Source organism: Bufo bufo, chromosome 6, assembly GCF_905171765.1.
Source record: "Bufo bufo chromosome 6, aBufBuf1.1, whole genome shotgun sequence".
Classification (NCBI taxonomy): Eukaryota; Metazoa; Chordata; class Amphibia; order Anura; family Bufonidae; genus Bufo; species Bufo bufo.
The window spans coordinates 353,117,058-353,141,715 of record NC_053394.1 but is presented as its reverse complement, the minus strand read 5'-3'; the positions used below and the strand labels follow the sequence as shown (position 1 = coordinate 353,141,715).

At 42.7% G+C, this 24,658-nt stretch overlaps 1 protein-coding gene across 7 annotated transcripts in view; it reads right to left on the bottom strand.

Moving 5' to 3' along the window:
• Positions 1-3,710: 3,710 nt before the first annotated feature.
• Positions 3,711-24,658, bottom strand: part of TNRC6C (trinucleotide repeat containing adaptor 6C) — a 128,602-nt gene continuing 107,654 nt past the window's right edge. For 2 of the 7 annotated variants that reach the window (XM_040437880.1, XM_040437882.1), the window contains exons 13-22: positions 23,275-23,394; positions 22,390-22,473; positions 20,106-20,337; positions 17,496-17,663; positions 15,163-15,354; positions 14,936-15,079; positions 14,651-14,845; positions 12,977-13,047; positions 11,652-11,791; positions 7,319-7,679 (exon numbers count right to left, since the gene is read on the bottom strand). In XM_040437880.1, coding sequence (XP_040293814.1) covers positions 7,319-7,679; positions 11,652-11,791; positions 12,977-13,047; positions 14,651-14,845; positions 14,936-15,079; positions 15,163-15,354; positions 17,496-17,663; positions 20,106-20,337; positions 22,390-22,473; positions 23,275-23,394 — 1,707 coding nt within the window. Of the gene's footprint in view, positions 7,680-11,651; positions 11,792-12,976; positions 13,048-14,650; positions 15,080-15,162; positions 15,355-17,495; positions 17,664-20,105; positions 20,338-22,389; positions 22,474-23,274; positions 23,395-24,658 lie in introns of all 7 variants that reach the window. The other 5 variants (XM_040437876.1, XM_040437883.1, XM_040437879.1 and 2 more) reach the window with 4 other exon arrangements.

Below are 24,658 nucleotides of genomic sequence, written 5' to 3'. Positions count from 1 at the left end.
CAATCTCCTGAAATCCAAACTGAATGTCAGAATAGGAAAGAAAGGTGATTTAAGCAATTTTGAGCGTGGCATGGTTGTTGGTGCCAGACAGGCCGGTCTGAGTATTTCACAATCTGCTCAGTTACTGGGATTTTCACGCACAACCATTTCTAGGGTTTACAAAGAATGGTGTGAAAAGGGAAAAGCATCCAGTATGTGGCAGTCCTGTGGGCAAAAATGCCTTGTGGATGCTAGAGGTCAGAGGAGAATGGGCCGACTGATTCAAGCTGATAGAAGAGCAACGTTGACTGCAATAACCACTCGTTACAACCGAGGTATGCAGCAAAGCATTTGTGAAGCCACAACACGCACAACCTTGAGGCGGATGGGCTACAACAGCAGAAGACCCCACCGGATACCACTCATCTCCACTACAAATAGGAAAAAGAGGCTACAATTTGCACGAGCTCACCAAAATTGGACTGTTGAAGACTGGAAAAATGTTGCCTGGTCTGATGAGTCTCCATTTCTGTTAAGACATTCAAATGGTAGAGTCCGAATTTGGCGTAAACAGAATGAGAACATGTATCCATCCTCTGATGGCTACTTCCAGCAGGATAATGCACCATGTCACAAAGCTTGAATCATTTCAAATTGGTTTCTTGAACATGACAATGAGTTCACTGTACTAAAATGGCCCCCACTGTCACCAGATCTCAACCCAATAGAGCATCTTTGGGATGTGGTGGAACGGGAGCTTCGTGCCCTGGATGTGCATCCCTCAAATCTCCATCAACTGCAAGATGCTATCCTATCAATATGGGCCAACATTTCTAAAGAATGCTATCAGCACCTTGTTGAATCAATGCCACGTAGAATTAAGGCAGTTCTGAAGGCAAAAGGGGGTCCAACACCGTATTAGTATGGTGTTCCTAATAATTCTTTAGGGGAGTGTGTGTGTGTGTGTGTATATATATATATATATATATATATATATATATATATATATATATATATATATATATACACACACACACACACAGTGTGTGTGTATATATATATATACACATACACACACACACATATACACACACAAAGTATACTGTATATATAGCTTATACATGGAATAAAAGAATATCATGGATTGAAAAATCAACACGTTTCCTGGGATTATTTCTTGAATTGTTTGATGGGGATTGCCCCTTCCCGCGCAACGTTTTTGGAGGATCGTGAGCTGTCTGATTGGTGCTTTGACTCATTTACAAAAAATGCACATCTCTATAGATGATGCTCCTTCTGACGTCATTTTAGGTGTTTGCTGGACATCCCTGCTCCACTGGTGCCTGGTAGTTCTGAAAGGTAACAATATACAATTAGTAAAAGTAATCTTTCCCAAATTTAAATACATTTAGCTATACTTATGTAAAAACCCCTTACATTAAAACGTAAATGTGGAAAAGAGATATCTGGGGAACCCTTTAGGCACACGACTGGATTTTTTTTCTCTCTGCGGATTGGATGCAGACCCATTCATTTCAAATGGCACACGGTGTGCTGTCCACATCTGTATGTCTGTGCTGCATGCCTCAAAAAAAAAAAAAAAAAAAAAAAAGTACTATACTTGTCCGTTTTGCAGACAAGGATAGCACATTCCTCTAGAACCAAAAATAATAGCAGCATGCACACGGCCAGTATCCATGTTTTGCATAACCCAAAACAGTCATGTGCATAATGCTAGTCTGGAGCTTTGGATGCTTCATCCGAAGTTGCTTCGGTCAAAACTTCTGAATTTTACTGTATGGAGATCCATCTCCGTACTGTATTAGAATGTATGGTCTCCGATGAGCCGAAGTTAGTTATTTGCAAAGTCGCGTGTGACTTGAAGTTGAATAACTTCGGTAGTTGATTTTTAAAGTGGAAAACCACCTTAAAACCGAACTCTGCTTCGGTTCCAACTAGTACCTTGGAACCGAGGCCAAGTACAGTTTCAAGTGTTGAAGTGGTTTTCCACTTTAAAAATCAACTACCAAAGTTATTCAGCAACGCCATGCAAGACTTTGCGAATAACTTACTTCAGCTCATTGGAGTCCATACATTCTGATACTGTACAGAGACTAATATCCGTACAGTCCAATTCTGAAGTTTTGGACAAAGCGATTTCAGATGACTCTTCCAAAACCCGCTTCATGCAACACTACATAATGCTTTATGCATGTCCCCAAACACTCCTGACCCTGTTCAAACAATACTGACAGTGTCAGACTCTGTAGGAACACAACCAGCTGTCAATCTATTCATGCATTTCCAGGAGGAGGAACACAGGAACAACCCAATGCAAAGTGCTAAATAAAGATGCCCTTGAATTCTTTTATGGACAATACAAATGATTTACTTAAAAAAAAAAAAAAAAAAAAAAAAAAAAGACAGATTGTCCTCAGTCTTTGTCAGTGTGTGGTCTGCAGTATCTCCAGAGATGATCCAGAGCATTGGGGTGGCATGGCCGCTAGTAATGTCACCTCGCAGTGCTGGGTTTCCGGTTTCTAATGCGACCAAGGACAACATCTGCATGGAGTCTGTATACTCTCCCCACGTTTGTGTGGGTTTTTTCCCAAACTGCAAGAACATACTGACTGATGAATGAATGAAAATAAGAATGTAGGGGTTTAGCTCCACTGAATGGAGTGAAATCGTGAGCAGACTCCAGCCACCGCTTCCTGCAGCGTCTGTCCGGACAACACGGCAAAAAGGGACGTCCCTTCTTGGTGTGGTTGCAGCTTTAAGCTGCAGGCTGTCAACTTAAAGGGGTATTCCGGTAGGTACAAGTTATCCCCTATCCACAGGGGATAACAGATCAGTGGGGGTCCTACCGCTAGGACCCCCACTGATCACGAGAACGGGGACCCCATATCTCCTGCAGGCCCCTTGCTGCTCCCCAGTCACACATGTGTGCAGCCACTCTATTCATCCCTATGGGAGTTCTGGAGATAGGAGTACAGAGCTCACCTATCTATGGAACTCCCATAGAAATTAATGGAGCCGCCGCTCTGGTCATTTTAGGGGAGCAGCAAGGGGCCTTCAGAGGGTAAGGGGCCCCTGTTCTCATGGTCAGTGGCTGTCCCAGTGGTAGGAGCACCAGTGATTTGATAGTTATCCCCTATCCCCATAAATTGTACCTACTGGAATACTCATTTAATAGAACTATAACAAGCAACTACAACGGAACAAAAAACCCCAAAACAAACAAAACTGCAGTTTATTAAATTTTTAAGAAGCTTCAACATATTTTTGATAGCATCTTTTGGTGCAATTCATAAACAAACACATTCTAGGAGAGAGGAAAAAAAATAAAAATAAAATAAAACATTAATAAGCCACAAACATCCTCTTGTCCTTAAATTTCAGTTACAGACACCAACATAAAAAAAAAAAAAAAAAAAAAATACACAAAACGCTTTCTTCTTTTTTTCATCTTAAATTCAGTAACATGAGACTTGTGTGTCCTTCAATACTATATATTCCTTTATATATATTTATAGATTTATTTTTTTTTCACATGGAAGAAAATGTTCAAATGCCTTGTGTTTCTGGTACACAGAACTGTCCCCTGGTCAGTAAGCTGGGTGTTAACGGACGCGCAGGGGGCGTCTGATGTGGAGCGTGTCGGTGGTGCTCTTCTGGCGAGAGAACCGCTGTGTAGTGGCATTTTTGCTTTCAATTTTATTTATTTTTTAAATCGCTCCTCACAACAGATGACAAAAAGTGCTCTTGAACCTCTTTTCTGTCAGCAAGGGGCACATTACAATACATTACTAGTGCACTGCGTTGTTGGTTGAACTGGCAGAAAAGTGGTTAGCAGTTTACCCCCCCCCCCCCCCCCCCCAAAAAAAAATTTTTTTTTTATTTTTTGTACAGAATTCCTGCAGACAAATACAGAGGAAAGAGGAACGGCAGATGGATGCGTCACACGTAGGAACAGTTAACATTTTCTTGTACACAATCAATAGCGTCATGCACTTTCCCGCTGTGTGCCCACATCAGACAACCTGCCTTGCTAGTACAGTAGAACTTGTGTATTACCAAATAACCCTTATGCAGCTAGAGAGATAAAGGGCAGTAAAACTTTTTTTTTTTTGTTTTTTTTTTTTTACTTAAAATCTTTGGGACAATATTGCATCCAACAGAAATTAGTGAAACAAATCTTCTTTACAGAAAGAAGTCGTGTCAGACACTCCGCTCACTTTGTAAACCTTTAACCTTCTCGCCTTATACGTTAAAACAATATATCATAAAAAGCACAAGTAAGCGCTGGAGAGATCAGCAACGTAATGCACATAGAGTATAAAAAAAAACAAAAAAAAAAAAAAACAACTAAGCTCGAAAAACCAATGGAGTGCCACAATTTTAAGGATTGTCCCAGTGCCTGTAACAGACAAATTCTAATTGTGTAAGAAGATGAGAGAGGAGAAGAGACCCCCCCCCTCCCGTGTCACAGTCTGTTCCTCCGCCCGTCTAGGGGCAGTGTATGGCAGACAGAGGTAGCATTATGAAGTAACACATACAATATTAACTGATGAAGAAACCCTCACACATAAAACGGGGCTACAATACACAGGTTGTACTGTCTGAAGTCATTGTCCCCCATCTGCTTTGCCAGAAGGGGGAGAAAGGGACGTTCAATATTTGCACAGGACAAATTAGTTTTAGATTAAAAATCTAGTAAGCTAAAGAAAACAAAAAAACAAAACAAAATGGTAGTTCTGTCTCAAACTTGGCTTGTGCATATATCAGGATCCTATAAACTGCTCCAGTACCGCAAGGAAACAATTCATGGGCCGTTAGAGATGGCACCAGCCATGGCAGAGATCCAAACCATACAATTCCACTTAAAGCCAATCGCTCAAAGTCCATCTTGCCCATTTAGTGACACCAAAATGGACCATCCCCGAGAAAAATTGAAACGGGAAAGGTTTGGCCTCCTTTATGTTACAGGCTGTGTTTGTAATAAAAGGTATTTTCATCAGCTCCTCGGAAAAGTATCTTATTCTTATTTTTATTTTTTTGTGTTTCTTCTAACTTAGAGACAAGAAAATCAGTTTTTGATTCAACATAAAGCAATATATTTTTTTTCAAACATATAAAGCACTCTTGAAACATTTCGAGTCCATTATTTGGTAATTAGGTAACTGCTACAAACAGGGATTGTTTGCCTTCCTCTTGTACGTGTTCCGTTCTTTCCCCCTTCCATTTTCAGTGCTTGAAGCCGGGTAATCTAGTTTTCATTTCATCTTTTTTTACATTTTCTTTTCATTTATTTGTTTGTTTTTTTAATACCTTTTTTTCTCCTTTTTCTTAAAAATACAATGAAATGTTTTTTTTTTTTTTTGTCTTTTTTTTGTGGTGTTCTACTCCTCTGGAAATGTCACATTTTCCTGAGAAAGATATCCACGATGTGCAAGATAGTGATTTAAAAAAAAAAAAGAAGTTTTTGTTTTGTTTTTTGACTTTTGTTCACGTCAGGAAAACAAAATTGACAAAAAATTTAAAATATAAAAAAAGGGGGGAAAAATAAAATGCTGCACAGCGATGGCTAAAGTTATTTTGTTTTTCTTTAATAAAACACTGGTACTTTCCCCGAGATGTAAAGGAATAGCTATTTGAAAATAGAGTTTTTAAATTCAATGGAAGTAATTTTTTTTCCTGTTTTTTTATTTTACTTTTTTTTTTTTTTGCTTTTTTTTTTTTAAGTCTTACTTTTTTTTTTTTGAGAGAGAGAAAAAAAAAAAAAAAAAAAACAGGAAACACAGTAACATAAAACAAAAAGAGTTTTGTAAACAGGTTAGAGCCAGGAGAGGCTTCTGCATTTAGACGCAGTTCAAAACCTGCATTCTGCAGTGTTCCTTTTGGGGATCTGCTCGTGGCGGCTGCTCCAGTTTACAAGTCCAAGAGCCAAAGCAAATGTCCCCCTCCCCCAAGTAGATACAAGTGTCCATAAATATGCATTACCCCCCTCAAAGAAGAATCATTGGAAAGGTAGACAACTGTTTGTGAGTTTTTCTTCAGAGATAAGCACGCTGCAATTTTTTTTTCTTCTTCGAAAAATAAGTCCTTGAGTAAACATAGATACGTGTTAACTCTGTCCCTCTTTCCACGCTCTTCGAATATATCTATATGTGTATATGTATGCACAAACAGATATATCATTATACATATATGTTTTCCGCAAAGGTCTGGATGCGGCCTTGAAAATTTCAGTGCAAAGGTGAAGATAAAAGTATATAAGTACAAGATAAATCTATTTCAAAACTGACCTAAAGCATAAAGCAATAATAAACTCAATATAACACACAAATAAAATTAAAAAAAAATTAAAAAAAAATTCCCCCCTGAACTGCTTATAGATTTGTTGTGCACAGAACTGTGGGTGGTAATAGCAAACAGTTATATAGGGGGAGAAAAAATAAAATAAAAGGGATGGATTTCCGAAAGGAACCTGTCCACACATTTATACTGTATGTCACTTTTTGGAAATCATGCGACGTGCCCCTTTGAAAGTGCATAGACACTTACACAAACTATCGCTGAGGCCCAAAACCCTGACAGAAGCAAACATGGAGAAGATCTGCTAAATTCAAGTATATCTAATGACTGATATGAAGCTTTAGAAGAAGTTTTTGAGGGGGCTGAACGAAAAATAAAACAGGAGCAAAGGCTCTGGACAAGGGGTATGTGCATAGGCAGATCCAAAAAGGGGGGGGGGGGGGTGTCAAACTAGAGCCTTCATTCCTTTGTTTCCGTACCAATATTGACTTCATACAGAATGACAAGAATATGCAGATCTTGCTTCTGCCCCTCTGACTGACGGGCCCCATCTGATGTGCATAAAAAGGACCAAGGCTTGTTTCAAAATAGGCTTTTATGATCCCACCCTACTACTCAGCCCCTGCCCTAAAAACAACCCTCTCCAGCCCTGTCATATGAAAAGTGCCCTTACTTTTGAGTCCCAGCAAAAGCAGCGTTGATCATTTTCTTTTTTTTAATCTTCTTTGAACACTTTAAAAACTTAAGAAAATTGCTTGACCACTTGTACTAAGAGACAGACCCTTCCCCTTCCTCCTGAACCCTCCCCTTCCCCTCCTATGCCCCCATACTGTTTCTCTGAACAGTTCACAAGGGTGCGGTGGGGAGGATGAGAAGATACTGCATGGAGAGAAGACGTGGGTCTGAAGAAGATGAAGTCTTCACAAAGCCTGGACTGGAAAGGACTGGATATTATTGGTTTTGAAGTTTTCAGTTCGTGCTGATGATTTAGAAATTCATAGCATCTAAGTGCAACGTTTCTTCACATGGATTCCCCGCTCAGCAAGTCTCCTGGGAGCAGAGTGTTGAGAGGTGTCGGGCTGCGAATGATCCTTGCGTCGTCTGAACCTGGAGGGCCCCACAAACTGCTGGAGTACTGGGGGACACTGCCCCAAAGAAGATCATTGTTTCCCTTGCTGCTTAAACAAGGAGGGTTCCAGTGGGCGGTGTCATTGCGCACCATGTTGTGAGAGCCCCCGCCTCCGCCTAGTCGAGGCTGACTATTCCCAGTGTTAGATTGCCAGCTGGAAGTGGGGGGCAAACACTGCCCTTGTGCCAAGAAACGATTCACCTCTTCTTCACCAGCAAACTCTGCCAGAATAGTAGTGTTACTCAAGACGCACCTGCACAGAAGAAAATCAGGTTCAGTCATGTCTGTTGATTTCATAAGGTTTGCTCTACTGAAAATGATCAACAATGGTAAATTCTCACTAGATCAAAATATTCATTAACCCTGCAGTTCAATGATACATATGTTCACATAGTGGTCTTTAAAGGCATTGTCTGGCATTAAAAACAAGCATAAATTACCTTTCTTCACAATTCCTGTTTGTTTTATTACTGCATCCCCAGCTGTAACCAGTGGTTGTGCTGTTTGCAGCGCGTTCATGATGTCATACAGTGAATGGCTATCTTCACCCACCCGTCCATTCAGCATTGCACACTCCAGTCCTTCCAGGTTCTCTGGAATAGTCCTGCGCAGACTAGGTGTAATCCAGCTCTTCTTTCTCCTCCCCATATTGCATCATCACTCGTACTGCGCAGGCGCTGGAGGAAGTGTCCTGCACATGCCCAATCTACTACTGCTCCGTTTGTTTATTTGCAGTCTTCAGTCATATATTTGACTGCGCAGACTCCCTATGAAGCATTCGGCGCCTGCACAGTCCAAGTGATGATGCAAGATGGGACAGTAGACAGCGGACCTGGACTCTTCCAGAGAGTCTGCGCAGTAAAATGAAGGGCCGGAGCGTGCAATGCTGAATGGAAGGGGGTTAAAGGGGTATTCCCATGGCGCCTTTTCATACTTACCTGCTGCCAGCGCGCCGTTCACTTCCTGGATTCTGGCTGGGGGCGGGCTTCATCTTGATTGACGTCTTCTCCCGGCCGGGCGCTGGACTGAATGCGCACGCCGCTGCGCATGCGCCATGGTGACTTATCTCTGGCCAGTATAGTACAGAGCTGGCGTGCACGTTCGCGGCTCTGTACTATTCTGGCCAGGAAGAAGTCACATGCGCGTTCAGGACAGCGAGCGGCTCGACCGTGAGAAAAGGAGTCTTCTGCGCAAGTGCGGCCACAGGATTCTGGAGAAGAGCGGTGGCCGTAACCAGGGGAGACCGAATGACAACAATAAGGTAAGTGGGGATGAATTTTTTCCTAAAGGGTGGGAATTGGTTAATCAAATATATTTACAAAAATGATCACTGTCAAATGATTAACAGATTTAACAGTGATCATTATGATGGGAAAACCTCTTTAAGGTAGCCATCCACCGCGAACAGCGCCTTCACTGTTTACGTGACAAAACAAGAAAAAAAGAAAAACAAGCAGCAAAATAGGAATTGGGAAGAAAGGTAATTTCTGCAATGAAAACATTAAATAACAAAGGAAGGAAAATTATATAAAAGTTGCCAACCCCTTTTTTGCATATTTTTTAGTGGATGCTATGTATTATGCATGTTAAGCATAGTCAGCCCACCAAGTGTGCAGATTTTATAATGGGTGCTTAGCAGCTCGAGGCAGCCAGGATACATGTAGTACAACACAGATCGCCAGGATACATGTAGTACAACACAGATCGCCAGCACTGGGATGTTTTTTTTTTACTGTCTGTATGTACTGTATGAAACAGGTAAGAATTGAATTATTTGGCATTTTTATTCTGCAACTTGCATGTATGATAATTTATTGCAAGCTGCAATACTCTATTCAGTCTAAACCTCGACATTTATTAGAAGAGAAGAGGGGTTGGAGACCCGGCTCAAATCACATCAGATTTAAAGAGAACCTGTCACCACAGGCACCATGTTATAAAGCAGGAGGAGCTGAGCAGATTTATATATACTGTATTTTTGTAGGAAAAGATTCAGTTAAACTTGATACTACTATTAATACTACTGTATATAATGTACGCTATTTTCAACTTAAAGGGGTTGTACCACTAATATAAATGTATCCCACCCAACAGATAATCGCTGCTACAATCACTTTCCCCAAATGCCTTATTCCAGTTATTAGCCTACCATTGCTCCCTGTGGCAGATCAGTTTTGATCTTCAGTTGCTGTTGGTTACGTCCTGCATTGGAGCCTTACAATGTAGGACGTAAGTAGTCTCAGTGGTAAGAACAAGGGGTGTGGTTAGTCACATGATCTCCTGATGTCAGAACACATCTCACTGCTCTAAAGCATGATTGGACAGCAGACACCTGACAAACCAGGAAGTAGGACTGAAGCATGGGGGCTAAGAGAAAACTGAAAATGAGGTAAATAAAAAATAAAAAAAATCCAAGGAGGATCGAGAGCTAAAGTAATTACTGATGAGAATACACTTTAGAGCAAAAAGTAGTTTAGGGCACAAACCCTTTAAGACCACCCCCCTTATCAGCCCTCAATACACGGGAAGGTGTTATAAGGGATTCAATTTGATAACATTGTCTGAATAAGTGTGTATACATACATAGTTGTCAGTCAATGATAACACCTCCCCTGTGCACAGAGAGCTCTTCATGAGGGTGGTCTTAAAGAACCTTTCACCGGTTCTGAGATTACAATATTAATACCTGCCAATGTAGGGCATGTCTAGATGTTACAACCCTTTTTTTTTTTTTAGATCCGCTGCTCCATTGCGCCCCCTGTTCTGTTTTGGCGTCCTGTATGCTAACCAATAGCATCAGTACAGGGAGGAGGAGACTGCCGCGTTTTTAAGTGGGCGTCTCCTTCTCCCTGGCTGTGAACGGTCCAATCACAGTGGACCACATTGAGGGGAAAAAATGCTCCCCTTCTCCCTGGCTGTGATATGGTCCACTGTCATTGGACAGCTCGCAGCCAAGGAGGAGGAAACGTAGCAGTCTCATCCTCCCTTTACCCATGCTATTGAGTAGCATACAGTGCACCAAAAGAGACAGGGGGCACAGGGCCGCAATGGAGGAGCAGATCTGAAAAAAGAAATAAAAAATAGCAATATGACATCTCTTAAACATGCCCTACAGTGCCAGGATTAATATTGTAATCTCAGAGATATAAAATGTATAATTTACAAGCTTTACTGAATTTTTTCAAACAAAAATATATACCAATCTGCTCAGCTTCTCCTGCTCTGTAATGTGGGGCTGCTTTGCAGATTGCACTGCATTTTGTGCTGACAGGTGATAAGCTTTAAAGGGAACCTGTCACCTCCAAAAACCATCCCAAGCTGCCAGCAGTCCCTGACAGTAGCCAGCAGCGTGTTTCTGACGATAATTTCCTTCCTGAAGGCCGATGCGGCTAAAGCTCAGAAAACATTCTTTTATCCCCTGCCGGCGGGCTTCTCTAGTCATGCTTGAAGTCATGGGGGCAGCGGCCTTCTTGCTTCAAGTCACGGTAACCACGACCCCTTCCCTGTGACTAACATGCGCTTATGCAGAGAGTTCAGCAAAGCCAGCCGAACTATCGTCTGTCAGTCACAGCGAAGGGGGCATGGTTACCGTGACTTGAAGCAAGGAGGTCGCTGCCCTCATGACTTCAAGCATGACTAGAGAAGCGGGCAGGGGATAAAAGAACGTTTTCTGAGCTTTAGCCGCATCGGCCTTCAGGAAGAAAATTATAGTCAGAAACACGCTGCTGGCTACTGTCAGGTACTGCTGGCGGCTTGGGATGGATTTTGGAGGTGACAGGTTCCCTTTAAGCTTATATGCACAATTTATGGGAGGAGAGAGAAGGACTCCTTCTAGAAGTCACGAATGAACTGCAAGCTGTACGCAATGAAGGTCCAGATGGGAGTGGCCAGATAGGGTGTGTTCCTGCACAATCTGCAACTAACAGCACTGATTGGATAGTGTCAGACTTTGCAGGGACACACCTTCAACTGGTAACATTCATCTGGACCATTGCAAACTGCTAGCAATTCATTCATAACTTCAAGCAAGAATAATAAAAGAATGGCACAAGTCATAAGTATAGATGCTCCAGAATTTTTATTACTTGGGGAATGCATGTAGTTACCAAAACAGACATGTCAGGAGAGGGGATGGGTCCTCTTTAATATAAAAGCTGAGAAAAAGATGATACCTAAAAAGAAGAAATAAGCAAGTAAACTCAGAAGTATACCAATGCACACTTACATATGTAGGGACTTCTGGGCTTTTGCGGCTTCCTCCTTTGAGCTGTACCTGACCACGGCGTTGCCTTGAGTAAGGTTCAGATGGAATGTAATCAGAGGGCCATGCTGCAGACACAGCGTCCTCAGTGTAGAACCATCAATCTGTTTAATAAGAGTGATGTCAGCTTTTGGTTTAAATAACTAACCCTAACAGCCCTCGCATACTACACAGAGAGAGAACTACTGCAACTTTCCACACCACAAGTACAATTAAATCCTTAGGAATTCTAAACCCAAAGCCTAAGAACCAATACCCATGTGGTTGCAGGTTTAACCCATATTATAGCTCTGTGTGCACGCCGTAGCTCAGATTTTATTCCATCAGGACTCTTTTGGTTCTTCGACATGATCCATACATGACGATATGGTCTAAGTGCCTCCATGAAGGATCTGTGTCAGCGTCAGACTAAAATTCTCTTGGGCCCCACCAGAGGAAATTATTCTGGATGCCCACCCTCTGCTAGACCTTAGCAGCTCTGATTTATAATGAGCCTTCTTTTATAAAGGACCTATTACTGTGTCAGAGCTTGGGCCCATTGGAGGATACTCTGGTACTCTAGTCCAAGACTGATCTATGTAGTACAGATCCATAATACAGCAACTGTAGCCTGGTATGGGCCCAAACTGTATCGGTAGAGGTTTTTTCCTCACTGATTACATATACCGTATATCCATGAGGAGAAAAGTAAAAACTGTGGCATGCCGTATCACATTGCATCTAGTGAGTACATAGGGCCACCATATGGTGACACAATCACGCTCTCATCACCTGTCTGACAGTAAACCATAGCTCCAATGCTAGTGTGATATTTAAAGGGGTATTCCTATTACAGACAATGGGGGCATTTCGCTAGGATATGCCCCCATTATCTGATCGGTACGGGTCCCAGAGGCGGCCGAGAACGGAGCGGGGAGAGTGGTGGCTGGAGGACCCCAAGCGCTCTCTCCATACAAGTGAATGGGAGCGCACCGCGCTTGTGCGGCCACCGCTCCCATTCATTTCTATGGGGCAGACGGAAACAGCTGAGCCAGTGCTCAGCTATTTTCGGTGGCCCCATAGAAATGAAAGCAGGGCGGCTGCGCATGCACAGTGCGCCCTCTGCCACCTTCCCTGCCTCGTCCTAGCAATATGCCCCAATTGTCTGTGATGGGAATACCCCTTTAAGCACTTCTAATTCTCTTCCCTTTTATGCACATACGCATACAGACCCGCTATATATCTACATACTTACAGCAAACCATGTATGTACTCAGCATAACACACTTTATTCTGTAGCATCTCAGTACCTGGGGTGTAAGATTGCGTAGAACCAGCCAGCTACTAGATCTTCCTGAACTGTCTGTGCTCCAAGTAGAACCTGAAACAGTGGACAAGTCTTTGATATAGGTTTGAGCAATCTTATTTCCCTAATTTTCCAACTACGATCAGCAGTACTACAACATATTAAAGCTATTGAGAAATCTTTATGATCAGTAGTAGGGGCACAATTGTATGGCTTCAAATGCCTGCCTGATACAGCAGATTTAATGGAGTCTCCTTTGTGTAGTCGCCATCCTGAAAGACCACTTTACTGGACCATGTCTTTAAAACCTGCGCATGACCTATATACTACATGGGTTTAAGGCTGCTGCCTGGGTGATTGGGCGGCTGAATGCCAGGTACCCCACTGTGAGAGACACGTGGGTACACTAGAGAGTGGTTTTTACTACTTCTGCCTTCTCTGTTCTCACATTGAGCACTGTGCATGGAACAGAGGAGGCAGTGCTGCCGATGCCTCAATTTATCTTGGCGATTTGACTGGTTATGTGATCGCTGGTATTCTGGTTCTTAGAGGCTGCTTCTGGGTCCAACAAGACCTAGCACAGCCCTGGCAGTAAAACTGTATGCAGTGCAGCCCCAGTTACAGTGGAAAAGTATAGTGTAAAAGAAAAAATAATAATGATATTAAAAAATATGAAAGGAAAATTAAATTATTCCTTAAAAAGGCAAAAAAAAAAACACTAAAAAACAAAACATCACTAGCACAAAAAATAAAAAAAGTTAGTCTGTAAATGAATGCATACAAAAACAGCTAAAATGTGTCTGGTTCGGATCCAGTTAGGCTCCATTCACACGTCTCGCACTTCCGGGTCCGTAATTCCGTTCCCGAAAAAAAATAGAACATGCCCTATATTTCTCCGCAATTGCGGACAAGAACAGGCATATTCTATTAGTGCCGGCGATGTGTGGTCCGCAAAATGCGGAACGCACATTGCCGCTGTCAGTGTGTTGCGGACGTGTGAATGGAGCCTTAAGCATATGTATTTTACCAGTGTAAAGCTGAAGTATTAGGTAAGGGACATTCCATTTAAAGGGAATGTCAGCAGAAAATGACCTATTCTTTAAATCACGTTTTTATGTTACATGCTCCCCCCCCCCCTTTTTTTAAGGAGGGGACCTCAATGACTTCTATGGGAGAGTTTTCTAGGCAAACTGTGTGACCTTTTAAGAGGTCAAGAGGGAACAGATAAGCTGTGATAATATTACTTATGTTCAATGGTGTATCTTACTTATCTATATAGAGGTATTACTTGTCATTGTAATCCTGCCTGTGGTGATAATAGCTACTGAAAAGTGAGGCCGAGTTCACACTTCAGTTATTTCCAGTTATTGTGATCCAAAACCAGTAGTGAAGCCTACTCCGAGATCAGGTATAATGGAAAGATATTCACCTACTTTTGGATCACAATAACTGATGGAAACAACTGAAGTGTGAGCCTAACTTGTACAGAACAGGAAATCATGACCAATTAGACTTCGTGACCAGTATGAAAATTGCAGGATTATATAAATTTTTAAAATCTAGATTATGACATGGAAAATGTAAAACAAATATGTTTAACAAAAAACACCCCACGATTTAAACAACACCCCATTTTCTGATTACACGTTCCCTTTAACACATAACATAAGCATAAGACCTGTTGAGTACGAGCTGGTCCAGCCCAGTTGGTTTGAACCCCAGGCAGAGGAAGGCTTGGCATTGGTCAGCCCAGGTGGAGGTCGAGTTGGGGCTGTAGTGTTTCTAGGTACTTTCCACAGCTCATGAGACAAGGACGCTTGAGTGTGAGAGATGGGGCTTGACGACCAGGTGGACTTTATATCAGACAGTTTTGCTATCGAAGAAGAAAAGGCTTTCACTTTAAACCTTAAACCCAGCGCAATGTGACACACATGTAAAGGCTTGATCACATAAAGTGTGATACCTCCACTCTTCAGCAGATAGCGGTTTACATCCTGGATGGTGGTGTTAATGGTGGGTCCAGTAGGGACACTTCCAGGGGTCACATCAGGATCATTCTCGGGGTCGATACTTTGCAATCCTTTCCAAGGCACTCCTGGATGGAATTCTGTAACACACCGAGGTTTCTTTGACACAATATTTCAATGTAAGGCAAATGTCTATACTGGTATTCTGGCATTGGACACCTACCAGGAGGCCAGTTAATACTGGATCCATTGGAGATTTTCTCATTTTCAGATTTGGCACGTGGCCAGCTATCAGGAACAGCAACAGGGGGACTTGTTGGGGATTCATTGCTTGGGAGAAGATCGTACCGGCTATAGGAGTCCTCTATAGATGGCTTTACAGGAGGGCCAATGGTTAGGTTCCCAGGCAGGTTACCTGAGATTACAATAGAAAAACCAGATTTACCTACATATATACAAATATATTATACTTAACCTGCAAAGGGGTTGTCTTGGTAAGATAAATGACCTAAAATGGGTTTTCCGGGACTGGCCAATCCTCAGGATAGGTAATCATTATTAGATCGGTAGCGGTCTGACACCAGGCACCCCCACCGATCAGATGTTTCGGGCAGCTACCAGTGCTGGACAATATAAAATAGACAGGGCCAGAAGCAGAAGGCTCCACCCCACTGCTGTGGCCGTGCTGGGGTACTGCAGCTCAGCTTCAATTCAAATTAATGGGGGCTTAGATGCAATATGTGACTCTCAAAACAACACAGTGAAGCCTTGTGCTTCCAGATGCATCCACTGTATAGTTTCTAGTGATGAAGGCTGTCTGAAAAAGCTGATCCGTGGGGGTGCCACCTGTCGGCCCCTACAATCCGATTTTAATAATCTATCCGGTGGACAGGTCATCAATATCCAAGTACTAGAAAACCCCTTTAACTACTTGGCTTAAAGGGGTTCTACAGTTATTTTAAACTGATGATCTATCCTCTGGATAGATAATCAACATCTGATCGGCGGGGGTCCGACACCCGGGACCCCCGCCGATCCGTTGTTTGAGAAGGCAGCGGCGCTCCAGGAGCGCTGTGGCCTTCTCACTGTTTACCGCAGGCCCAGTGGAGGTCACGACTAGTATCAACTGGCCTGGGAGCGGCTAAGCTCTGTTCACTTGAATGGAGCTTAGCCCCGCCCAGGCCATTTAAAATAACGGCAGAACCCCTTTAAGAGCACTGACAAGATACACATACTGTAAATGAGGTCTGGCTATTCCAAGGAATTAAACACTTTCTTGCAAGGAGATGGATACGACTAATCTCTAATTATATAACACAAGAAAAAAAAAAAAAAAAAAAAAAAAAAAAAAAAAATTATATATATATATATATATATATATATATATATATATATATATATATATATATTATTAATAATATTATTATTAATAATAAACTATATGTGATATTATATATAGTGTTGAGCAAATCGAGTTTAGCTCATAGATCCGAAGTTGATTAGGTCAAACACAATTTTAATACTGTCTACATGGAGTCCAACTTTGTTTCACACGAAGTCATATGAGACTTTGGTGAATGAATTCAGTATTCATTTCTGCATCTTTAAAAACATTAAAAAAAAAAAACACAAGGGACTATACAATTCTAAAAAAGTTTGTAAAAAGAAAATAAAAAATAATCTAATGATCTGATTATAATTGAAAACTACAATAAAAGTAAAAAAATAAATAAAAATATAAACATTTAAAATTTATGAATCCAAAGTCGGGTTGGGTACTGGCTGGTACCGAGGTACCAAACCAGACTTCGGAGTCATAACTTTAAATGTTTTTAAAGATGCAGAAATGAATACAGACTTCATTCACCAAAGAAACGTGAAACAAATTTTGCCTCCACAGACACCATATATTTTAATGCTATACAGAGAAAGGTCTCCGGACAGCATTAAAACTGAAGTGTTTGAACGAATCGACTTCGGACCTAAGATTCGAAGCTCGATTCGCTCAAGCCTAATTATATACAGTGGTCCTTCAAGATCCTAAGGATACAATATTGTCAACTTACAATGGTCTTTTCTGGGCAACTGTAAGTCGAAACTAGACTCCACATGTAATGACGCAGACTCCGATCCAACCAATTAATATGATCATTCCTCTGCTAAAACATCTGCATTAGCTGTCTAGTAGCGCCTCCTTACAGTACGGTGCGGTACTACATGACCTGCACTGCTCTCTGTCTGTGCCAGGATGAACAGCTCTTTAGGACACCAGCTCCAAGTTATTCCTCTGGGACCCTGAAGAAGCTCCTGTCCTCACCACAGCAGCTATCCCTGTCTGTTATATATAATGACTTCCTTTATCTTAGTTAGCTACATATTTTCCGCTTATCTTGGGATTGCACTTAGTGGCTTTGGAACCAATGACTGATTTTCCATAGAGTTATGGACTCAAGTTAAAAGTGATTACAACATACAATAACCGTTCCGGAACCAATTGTAATCTGAGGACCCAATATATAGCTGTACTGTGACTGGATCTTATGGATTTAGTCTTACTCGGTTTGCCAGGACTAGGGTCGAGAGGTGAAGAGTTTGCCAGGCTGTCTATAGAGTTGGGGTGAGTCCACTGAGGCAGACGAGACTGAGACTGGGATGTGTCCTTCACTGACAGACTGCCAGTCATGTCCATAGTGCTTACATTCATGGTGGGATTTAATCCAGGAACTGAAAAGAAGGAATAGGTTTGCATATTAGGGGGTATACTTTTACTATAAGGCAGAAATTCACTTTAAAGGGGTTGGCCACCTTTTGAGAAACGCCTCTCCTGGCCAGACCTGCAAAAGGAAGGCATCTTTACCTGCTCCCCGCCGCTGGTCCCGGCTTCTTCGGATTTGACTCCTTTCCATCACATGACCAATTGGCATGACGCAAGGGGGTCAGGTCACCGCTGCAGTGGTGTCAAATCGGATGTTTACAGCGGGGGACCTGAGTGAGGCAGCTGAGGCCGGGGAGTGAAAGGGCCAGGACCCAGCAGCGGTGAGCAGGCAAGTATGCTTCACTTCTGCAGGTCTGGCTGTTAGGGAGCTTTGCCAAAAAGGTGGCCAGCCCCTTTAAATGTATTGACTACTTTATCATAGGGCCAAATGTTTGCTTTGATTAATTTCTTAATACTGCCTTATGGTGGTTGAAGCCCCATGGTTTCTAAGTAGCAGAGCTTCGCATTCCCAGACAGACAGCAGTCATTTTACAGACGTCATCTCCATCTGGAATTGACATTTTATAAAGTGGACAGCCCCTTTAAATATCTGTTCATTCGTGGGCTTTTAAGCCTTCCATCAGAAAAAAATGGAGCTCCACCAAACTTAAGATCTTGTGAGAAATTAAAGTAGACTGGTCGGCTCTACGGACATGTGTTTTTGTCTACAATTGTATTTCCCGTAAAATAACAATTCTAGGGCATCTTTTCTTATTACTGTACTGTTGGCAGGTGGCAGTTTAATACCATTCAATCTGTGCTGACACAGACAAGGAGAATGGTAACATCCAGTTGTCGATTCATTCATAATTTTCTAGGAGGAAGAACAGAGGAACAGCACAATGCAAAGATCCTCCAGAATTGTTATTTCCAAGGGTATATATAGCGATGCCCATAATTATTCATACCCCTGGCAAATTTTGACTTAAAGTTACTTTTATTCAACCAGCAAGTAATTTTTTGACGGGAAATGACATAGGTGTCTCCCAAAAGATAATAAGACGAAGTACAAGAGGCATTATTGTGGGAAAAAAACATTTCTCAGCTTTTACTTACATTTGAGCAAAAAGTGTTTAGTCCAAAATAATTTATACCCTTCTCAATAATCAATAGAAAAGCCTTTATTGGCTATTACAGCAATAAAACGCTTCCTATAATTGCAGACCAGCTTTTACATGTCTCCACAGGTATTTTTGCCCATTCATCTTGAGCAATGAGCTCCAAATCTTTCAGGTTGGAGGGTCTTCTTGCCATCACCCTGATCTTTAGCTCCCTCCACAGATTTTCAATTGGATTCAAGTCTGGACTCTGGCTGGGCCACTCCAAAACGTTAATGTTGTTGTCTGCTAACCATTTCTTCACCACTTTTGCTGTGTGTTTTGGGTCATTGTCTGAAATGTCCACTGGTGCCCAAGGCCAAGTTTCTCTGCAGACTGCCTGATGTTGTCGTTGAGAATCCTCATGTATTGCTCTTTTTCATGGTGCCGTTTACTGTGATTAGGTTCCCTGGTTCATTGGCTGAAAAACACCCCCAAAGCATTAGGTTCCCACCACCATGTTTGACAGTGGGGATGGTGTTCTTTGGGTTGAAGGCTTCTCCTTTTTTACGCCAAATGAAGGAAACATCATTGTGACCAAACAATTCAATTTTTGTTTCATCTGACCATAACACAGAAGACCAGAAGTCTTCTTCTTTGTCCAGATGAGCTTTTGCAAAGGCCAAGCGAGCTTTTGTGTGCCTTATCTGGAGAAGTGGCGTCCTCCTTGGTCTGCATTGTGCAGTGTCATTGGATTGTCTGCCTTGAGACATTGCCACCAGCAGAGCCCAGATTCACCAGGATGGCCTTGGTGGTGATCCTTGGATTCTTTTTCACCTCTCTAACTATCCTCCTGGCCAGCACAGGTGTCACTTTTGGCTTCCGACCACGTCCTCTGAAATTTTCCCACAGTGCGGAACATCTTGTATTTTTTGCTCAAATGTAAATAAAAGTTGAGAAATGTTTTTTTCCCACAATAATGCCTCTTGTACTTCGTCTTATTATCTTTTGGGAGACACCTGTCATTTCCCGTCAAAAAATTACTTGCTGGTTGAATAAAAGTAACTAAGTCAAAATTTGCCAGGGGTTTGAATAATTATGGGCAGCACTGTAAGTATTTAATAAAACAGAAATGTTCAGTATGCTGACAGCACAGAATTTTTTTTATCATTTAAACAGATTGAGGTTTTTTTGGCGGCATTAAAAGTAAAGTCACCAAACTGTCCTAATAACTAACTATCAAAGGAGGGTTGAAAACTACCGGTAGCTTACGATGAACCAAGAACAAAAGATCTGCTTTACCGTTCCTGGACACACCATGCGGGGAATTACACATACCCAGCTCTCTATATAAAACAGCGTATTCATACATACCAACTGGGTATGGAGAGTAGGTATTAGAAGAAGGCTGCTGTTCTTTGGTGTGCAGGTCAGTCAGGCTTGACCCAGCAGAGTGGGGGGAGAAGCCGTCCAGTGCTGACTTGCCTGCAGGAGGATGTAATGGCGGATGAGGATGGGGAGGCTGCTGCTTCATAAGCAGGGCCTGGGCTAGCTGGCGCTGATGTTGCTGTATCTGCTGCTGCATGTTATTGATTGTACGTGCAACCTGCAACAAAGGAGCAAGAGAATGAGATGGACAAGGTATTGAATCAAGCAAGGAAAGGAATCCGTATACAAGCTATACAAATCTATATCCTGAGATAAGTAAAGTCTGCAATGCGATGGGTTCATAAAGAGTAAGCTGCCAGACGTGTTGTTTTTATTGAGAAATCCTCAATTTTTCTGGAGTGCGCCTAACAAGCAGTGGCTGTTGATCCGGTGGATTTGAGGCATCTGTGTATTACATGAACTTCATTTCCTCCTCTCAAACTAAAAGGGTGGCGTCATCTGAAGCAATGGTGGTATATCGCTAGGATATGCCACCAATGTCTGATCGCTGCATGTCCCACCTCTGGGACCCACAAAGTGAAGTAGAGCAGACTGCACATGGGTGGCCGCCCTCCATTCTTTCTATGGGAGTGCCAAGATTTTCGGAAGTCCTATGGAAATGAATTAGAAGGGCACTGAGCAAGTGTGGCCACCACGCTATTCTCTTCTATGGGGCTGAAGGAAATACCCGTACCTGCGCTCGGCTACTTTCGGCAGTCCCATAGAAATTAATGGAGGGCAGCCGTGCATGCGCTGTGCGGACTCTTGCTTTGCGCACACCATCTTAGAAATAGCTGAGGGTCCCAGAAGTGGGACCTGCAGCTATCAGACATTGGGGGAATATCCTAATTGACATGCCACCAATGTTGGAGATGACAACCCTTTTAATGAAGTTGTCTATGGTAGGACAATCATTAAATGGCTATTCTCATTGCAAAAAGTGATGTCCAATTACTCGGATATGTTAGCACTCTGGTTCAGTCCTAGTGTTACGATAGTGCTGTGTCCTCTTCACTGTTTTACCCAGCACAGCAGCGCCCCTGGCCATCAGATGTTCAGGGAACTACAGCACAGCACTATTCACTTGATAGGAAAAGGGATATTCTGGGATAGGACCTTCATTTTATAGTCGACCTCCTGTCCCACAAGCTGCAACACACACACACAATGACATCCAACAAGAAAAATGGCCCCTTTTGGTGCCTTCACCAGCTGACTGCTGACACCACACTCACACTGACTGTCTGGTGGTGTAAAGTCTCACTTACACCGCCCTGTCAACAGAATGTCAGTAATGATCATGTGATTATTTTGTGCGCTGTGTAATCCACAATCGGTGGATCAATGCATGCGCACCGGAAGAAATTGCCTTTATTTTACCACGATGGAGGGGCACTGGGTCACTGCATGGGGTACGATGGCTGCGACAGGCCCTGGACAAACAGTAAGATAATAAAACTAAGTAATTGGGGGCGGGCAGTGAAACCCAGCAAAGAGCCGAGCAGTGGGTGCTGGGAATTGTAGTATCAGCATGAAGCTGACACTACTGACATCCCATCAAGTCAAGCTCTGGGACGTAAACAAAATGGATGGGGCACAACAAAAAATTGGCGTCAATAAGCTGCATACAGGAGAGAAAAACTATATTTTTTCTGAAACTGGAAAATCCCTTTAAGCAAAGTTGGAAAGGAGTGTTAACGAAGTGTAAGGACTGGTTGTGATAATGTGTGTCAGTGGCCAGAGAGATCATAACTGATGGTAGGATCTGCTCACAATCTGATTTATATGGGGTGGGGTGGGGGGGATAAGTCGAGCTCAATCCTGCGTTCCCAAGAGATAAAAGGGGGAGAGGAGGAGGTGTCTGGCAGCCTCCTCTCTTATCCCCTATAACAGGCATGCAACCTTGAGGCCGATCCAGATGTACATTTATACTAAGGAGTCAGGAGACGTGTCAGCAAAATCCTCCTTCCGCCAGCGGCTGACTTTCAACAGACAAAAAAGGCAGGCATTTCCACAGTGAAAAAGATATATTTATCTCCTATTTCTAACAAGTCTGTTTTACACTTGGCAAGTTTATGAAAACGAGGTAGCAAGAACATTTTACTGGAAATAAATAATTGCTACCCGAGGCAATGACTGAGCCAAGCCAGACATCTGCAGCTACAGGCAGTCACCACTAACGCTCACGTTTACAGACAGAGCTGGGCACAGATAAGGAGGTTTGACCTACTTGCTGCTCCTGTTGTCTCATGGGTCCGGAAACATTACGCTGAGCCTGTAACATCTGCTGCTGGAGTTGTAAACGCTGATACGCCTGCAGGTGCACGAGAAATGGGTCAGAGTGAAGAAAACACAGAAAATACTGGACGTGTAAACTGCGACGGTCATTAATCTTCAGAAATCATCCAATAGCCAAAAATAAGTGGCACAACCTGCATCCTATTTGACTACAACCTCTATCAGTGAGGGAGGGTTCACGTCACTTTTGGCAAAATGTACAAAAACCGTATACGTTCACTATGGAATGCCATTGTACTGGACTTTTACAGGATAGAAACACGTGGTATACTTTAAACCAGGGGTGCACAATGTTTTCTGGTTGGGGGCCACATTGCCCAACTGAACCAATGACAAGGGCCGTAAATAACATTTAAAGGGGTATTAACAACTAAAATCCTGTATTTATGGCATATTGAACATACAGTATATACCATTAATGTCTAGTTCCAGTTCTCCCATCTAATGGGAGAAATACATGAAAAATACATGTGAGCAGCCACAAAACATAGACATACATGTCTGTTACCAGATAGTTGGGGGCCGCACAGATTGGTATCAAGGGCCACATGTGGCCCCCAGGCCAAAGGTTGTGCACACCTGCATTAAATGGATGGCAAAAACGTGATGTGAACCCACCCTTAGAAGTAACCCCGTAACTATATGGAAGGAGCCTTGCGCCTGCAACAGACTACGCTTCAATGCGGCCTGGGGAAAGCAAATTCTGGAGGGTCACACACGAGGGCACGGCAAATGTGGACACGGATATCAGACATGCAAAGTGTGCTAGGAAATATTTTGTAGGCAACATACGACGGTTCTAATGATAAGTACTCACCAGCTGCAGCTGGTAGAGCTGGTTCAACATGGTCATATGCTGAGGATTAATTGGCGAGGTTAATAGTGCAGGGTTGAGACCAATGTTTTTTGCTGCAAACTGCAAAAGCTGTGCTTGAACCTGCGGGATAAGAAGACACAGGAAAGCCAACATTATTTACTTGCACTTTAGTAATGTAAATGAATATTACTTGCTACTTACATATGCTCAGAAGAATGTAATTTCTCAGCACCAAGGAAAATTAATAAGTGTTAAGCTTGTTGCTTCCAGTAATACCCACAGGTTTCTTAGCAGCATTCACGGAACATAAAACTATACATTATCAGTAAGGACCGACTATAAAACAGCAGCAATAGTTTTAGTGCTCGAGTTAAGCGTGCAACAGAGAACAAGATTATTCTGAAAAGTCCCCCTTGCACCCTCCTGGGACAGTCTATGGGGGTAATTTATCAAGACCGGCAGACCTGCGTGCTGGTGGGAGGATGCGCTTAAATTTAGGACACGCACACGCCTCACCATAAATTAGGTACATCCTCTTTTAGTCTTTGTGCCTGTAATAAAATCTATGACAGCTCATAACTGGCGTAGATCTCAATAAAAATGTGGGCCATGTCCTCTTTCCGGAGGTGACAATGTCGATGTAGAAACAGCATTTAAAGGGAACCTGTCACCTGGATTTTGTGTATAGAGCTGAGGACATGGGTTGCTAGATGACCGCTAGCACATCCGCAATATCCAGTCCCCATAGCTCTGTGTGCTTTTTTTGTGTAAAAGGAGATTTTGTATAACTTACCAGTAAAATCTTTCTCGCTCTTCATTGGGGGACACAGGAACCGTGGGTATAGCCATGTCCTCTAGGAGGCGTTGACACTAGTAAAAGCTTTTAGCTCCTCCCCTGGCAGCTATACCCCCTCCAGCCTGGAGAGAGAGCTTCAGTTTGTGTACAAGCAGTAGGAGAAACAAGCTAACCCAGAAAAACACATGGAACACCAACCATGCCAAAAGACCCAATGGGGTTCTAACCAGCAACAGCCACAGCCACAACGGTGGCCGGACAACAATACTGGGTGGGTGCTGTGTCCCCCAATGAAGAGCGAGAAAGAGATTTTAGTGGTAAGTTATACAAAATTTCCTTTTCTCGCCCATATTCATTGAGGGACACAGGAACCGTGGGACGTCCACAAGGAGGAAAAAACACAGACCCATGGAAGCAAGCGTCCCTGCAGGCATCAGAACTGCCGCCTGCAAGACCAAGGCAGCACTCGCCGATGCATAAGTATGCACCTGGAAAATTTTGTGAATGTGCGAAAGGAGGACAGCAGCCGCCTTTCACAACCGCGCGGCTGAACCTTGAATCCTCCAAGCCCAAGAGCGCCCACCGCTC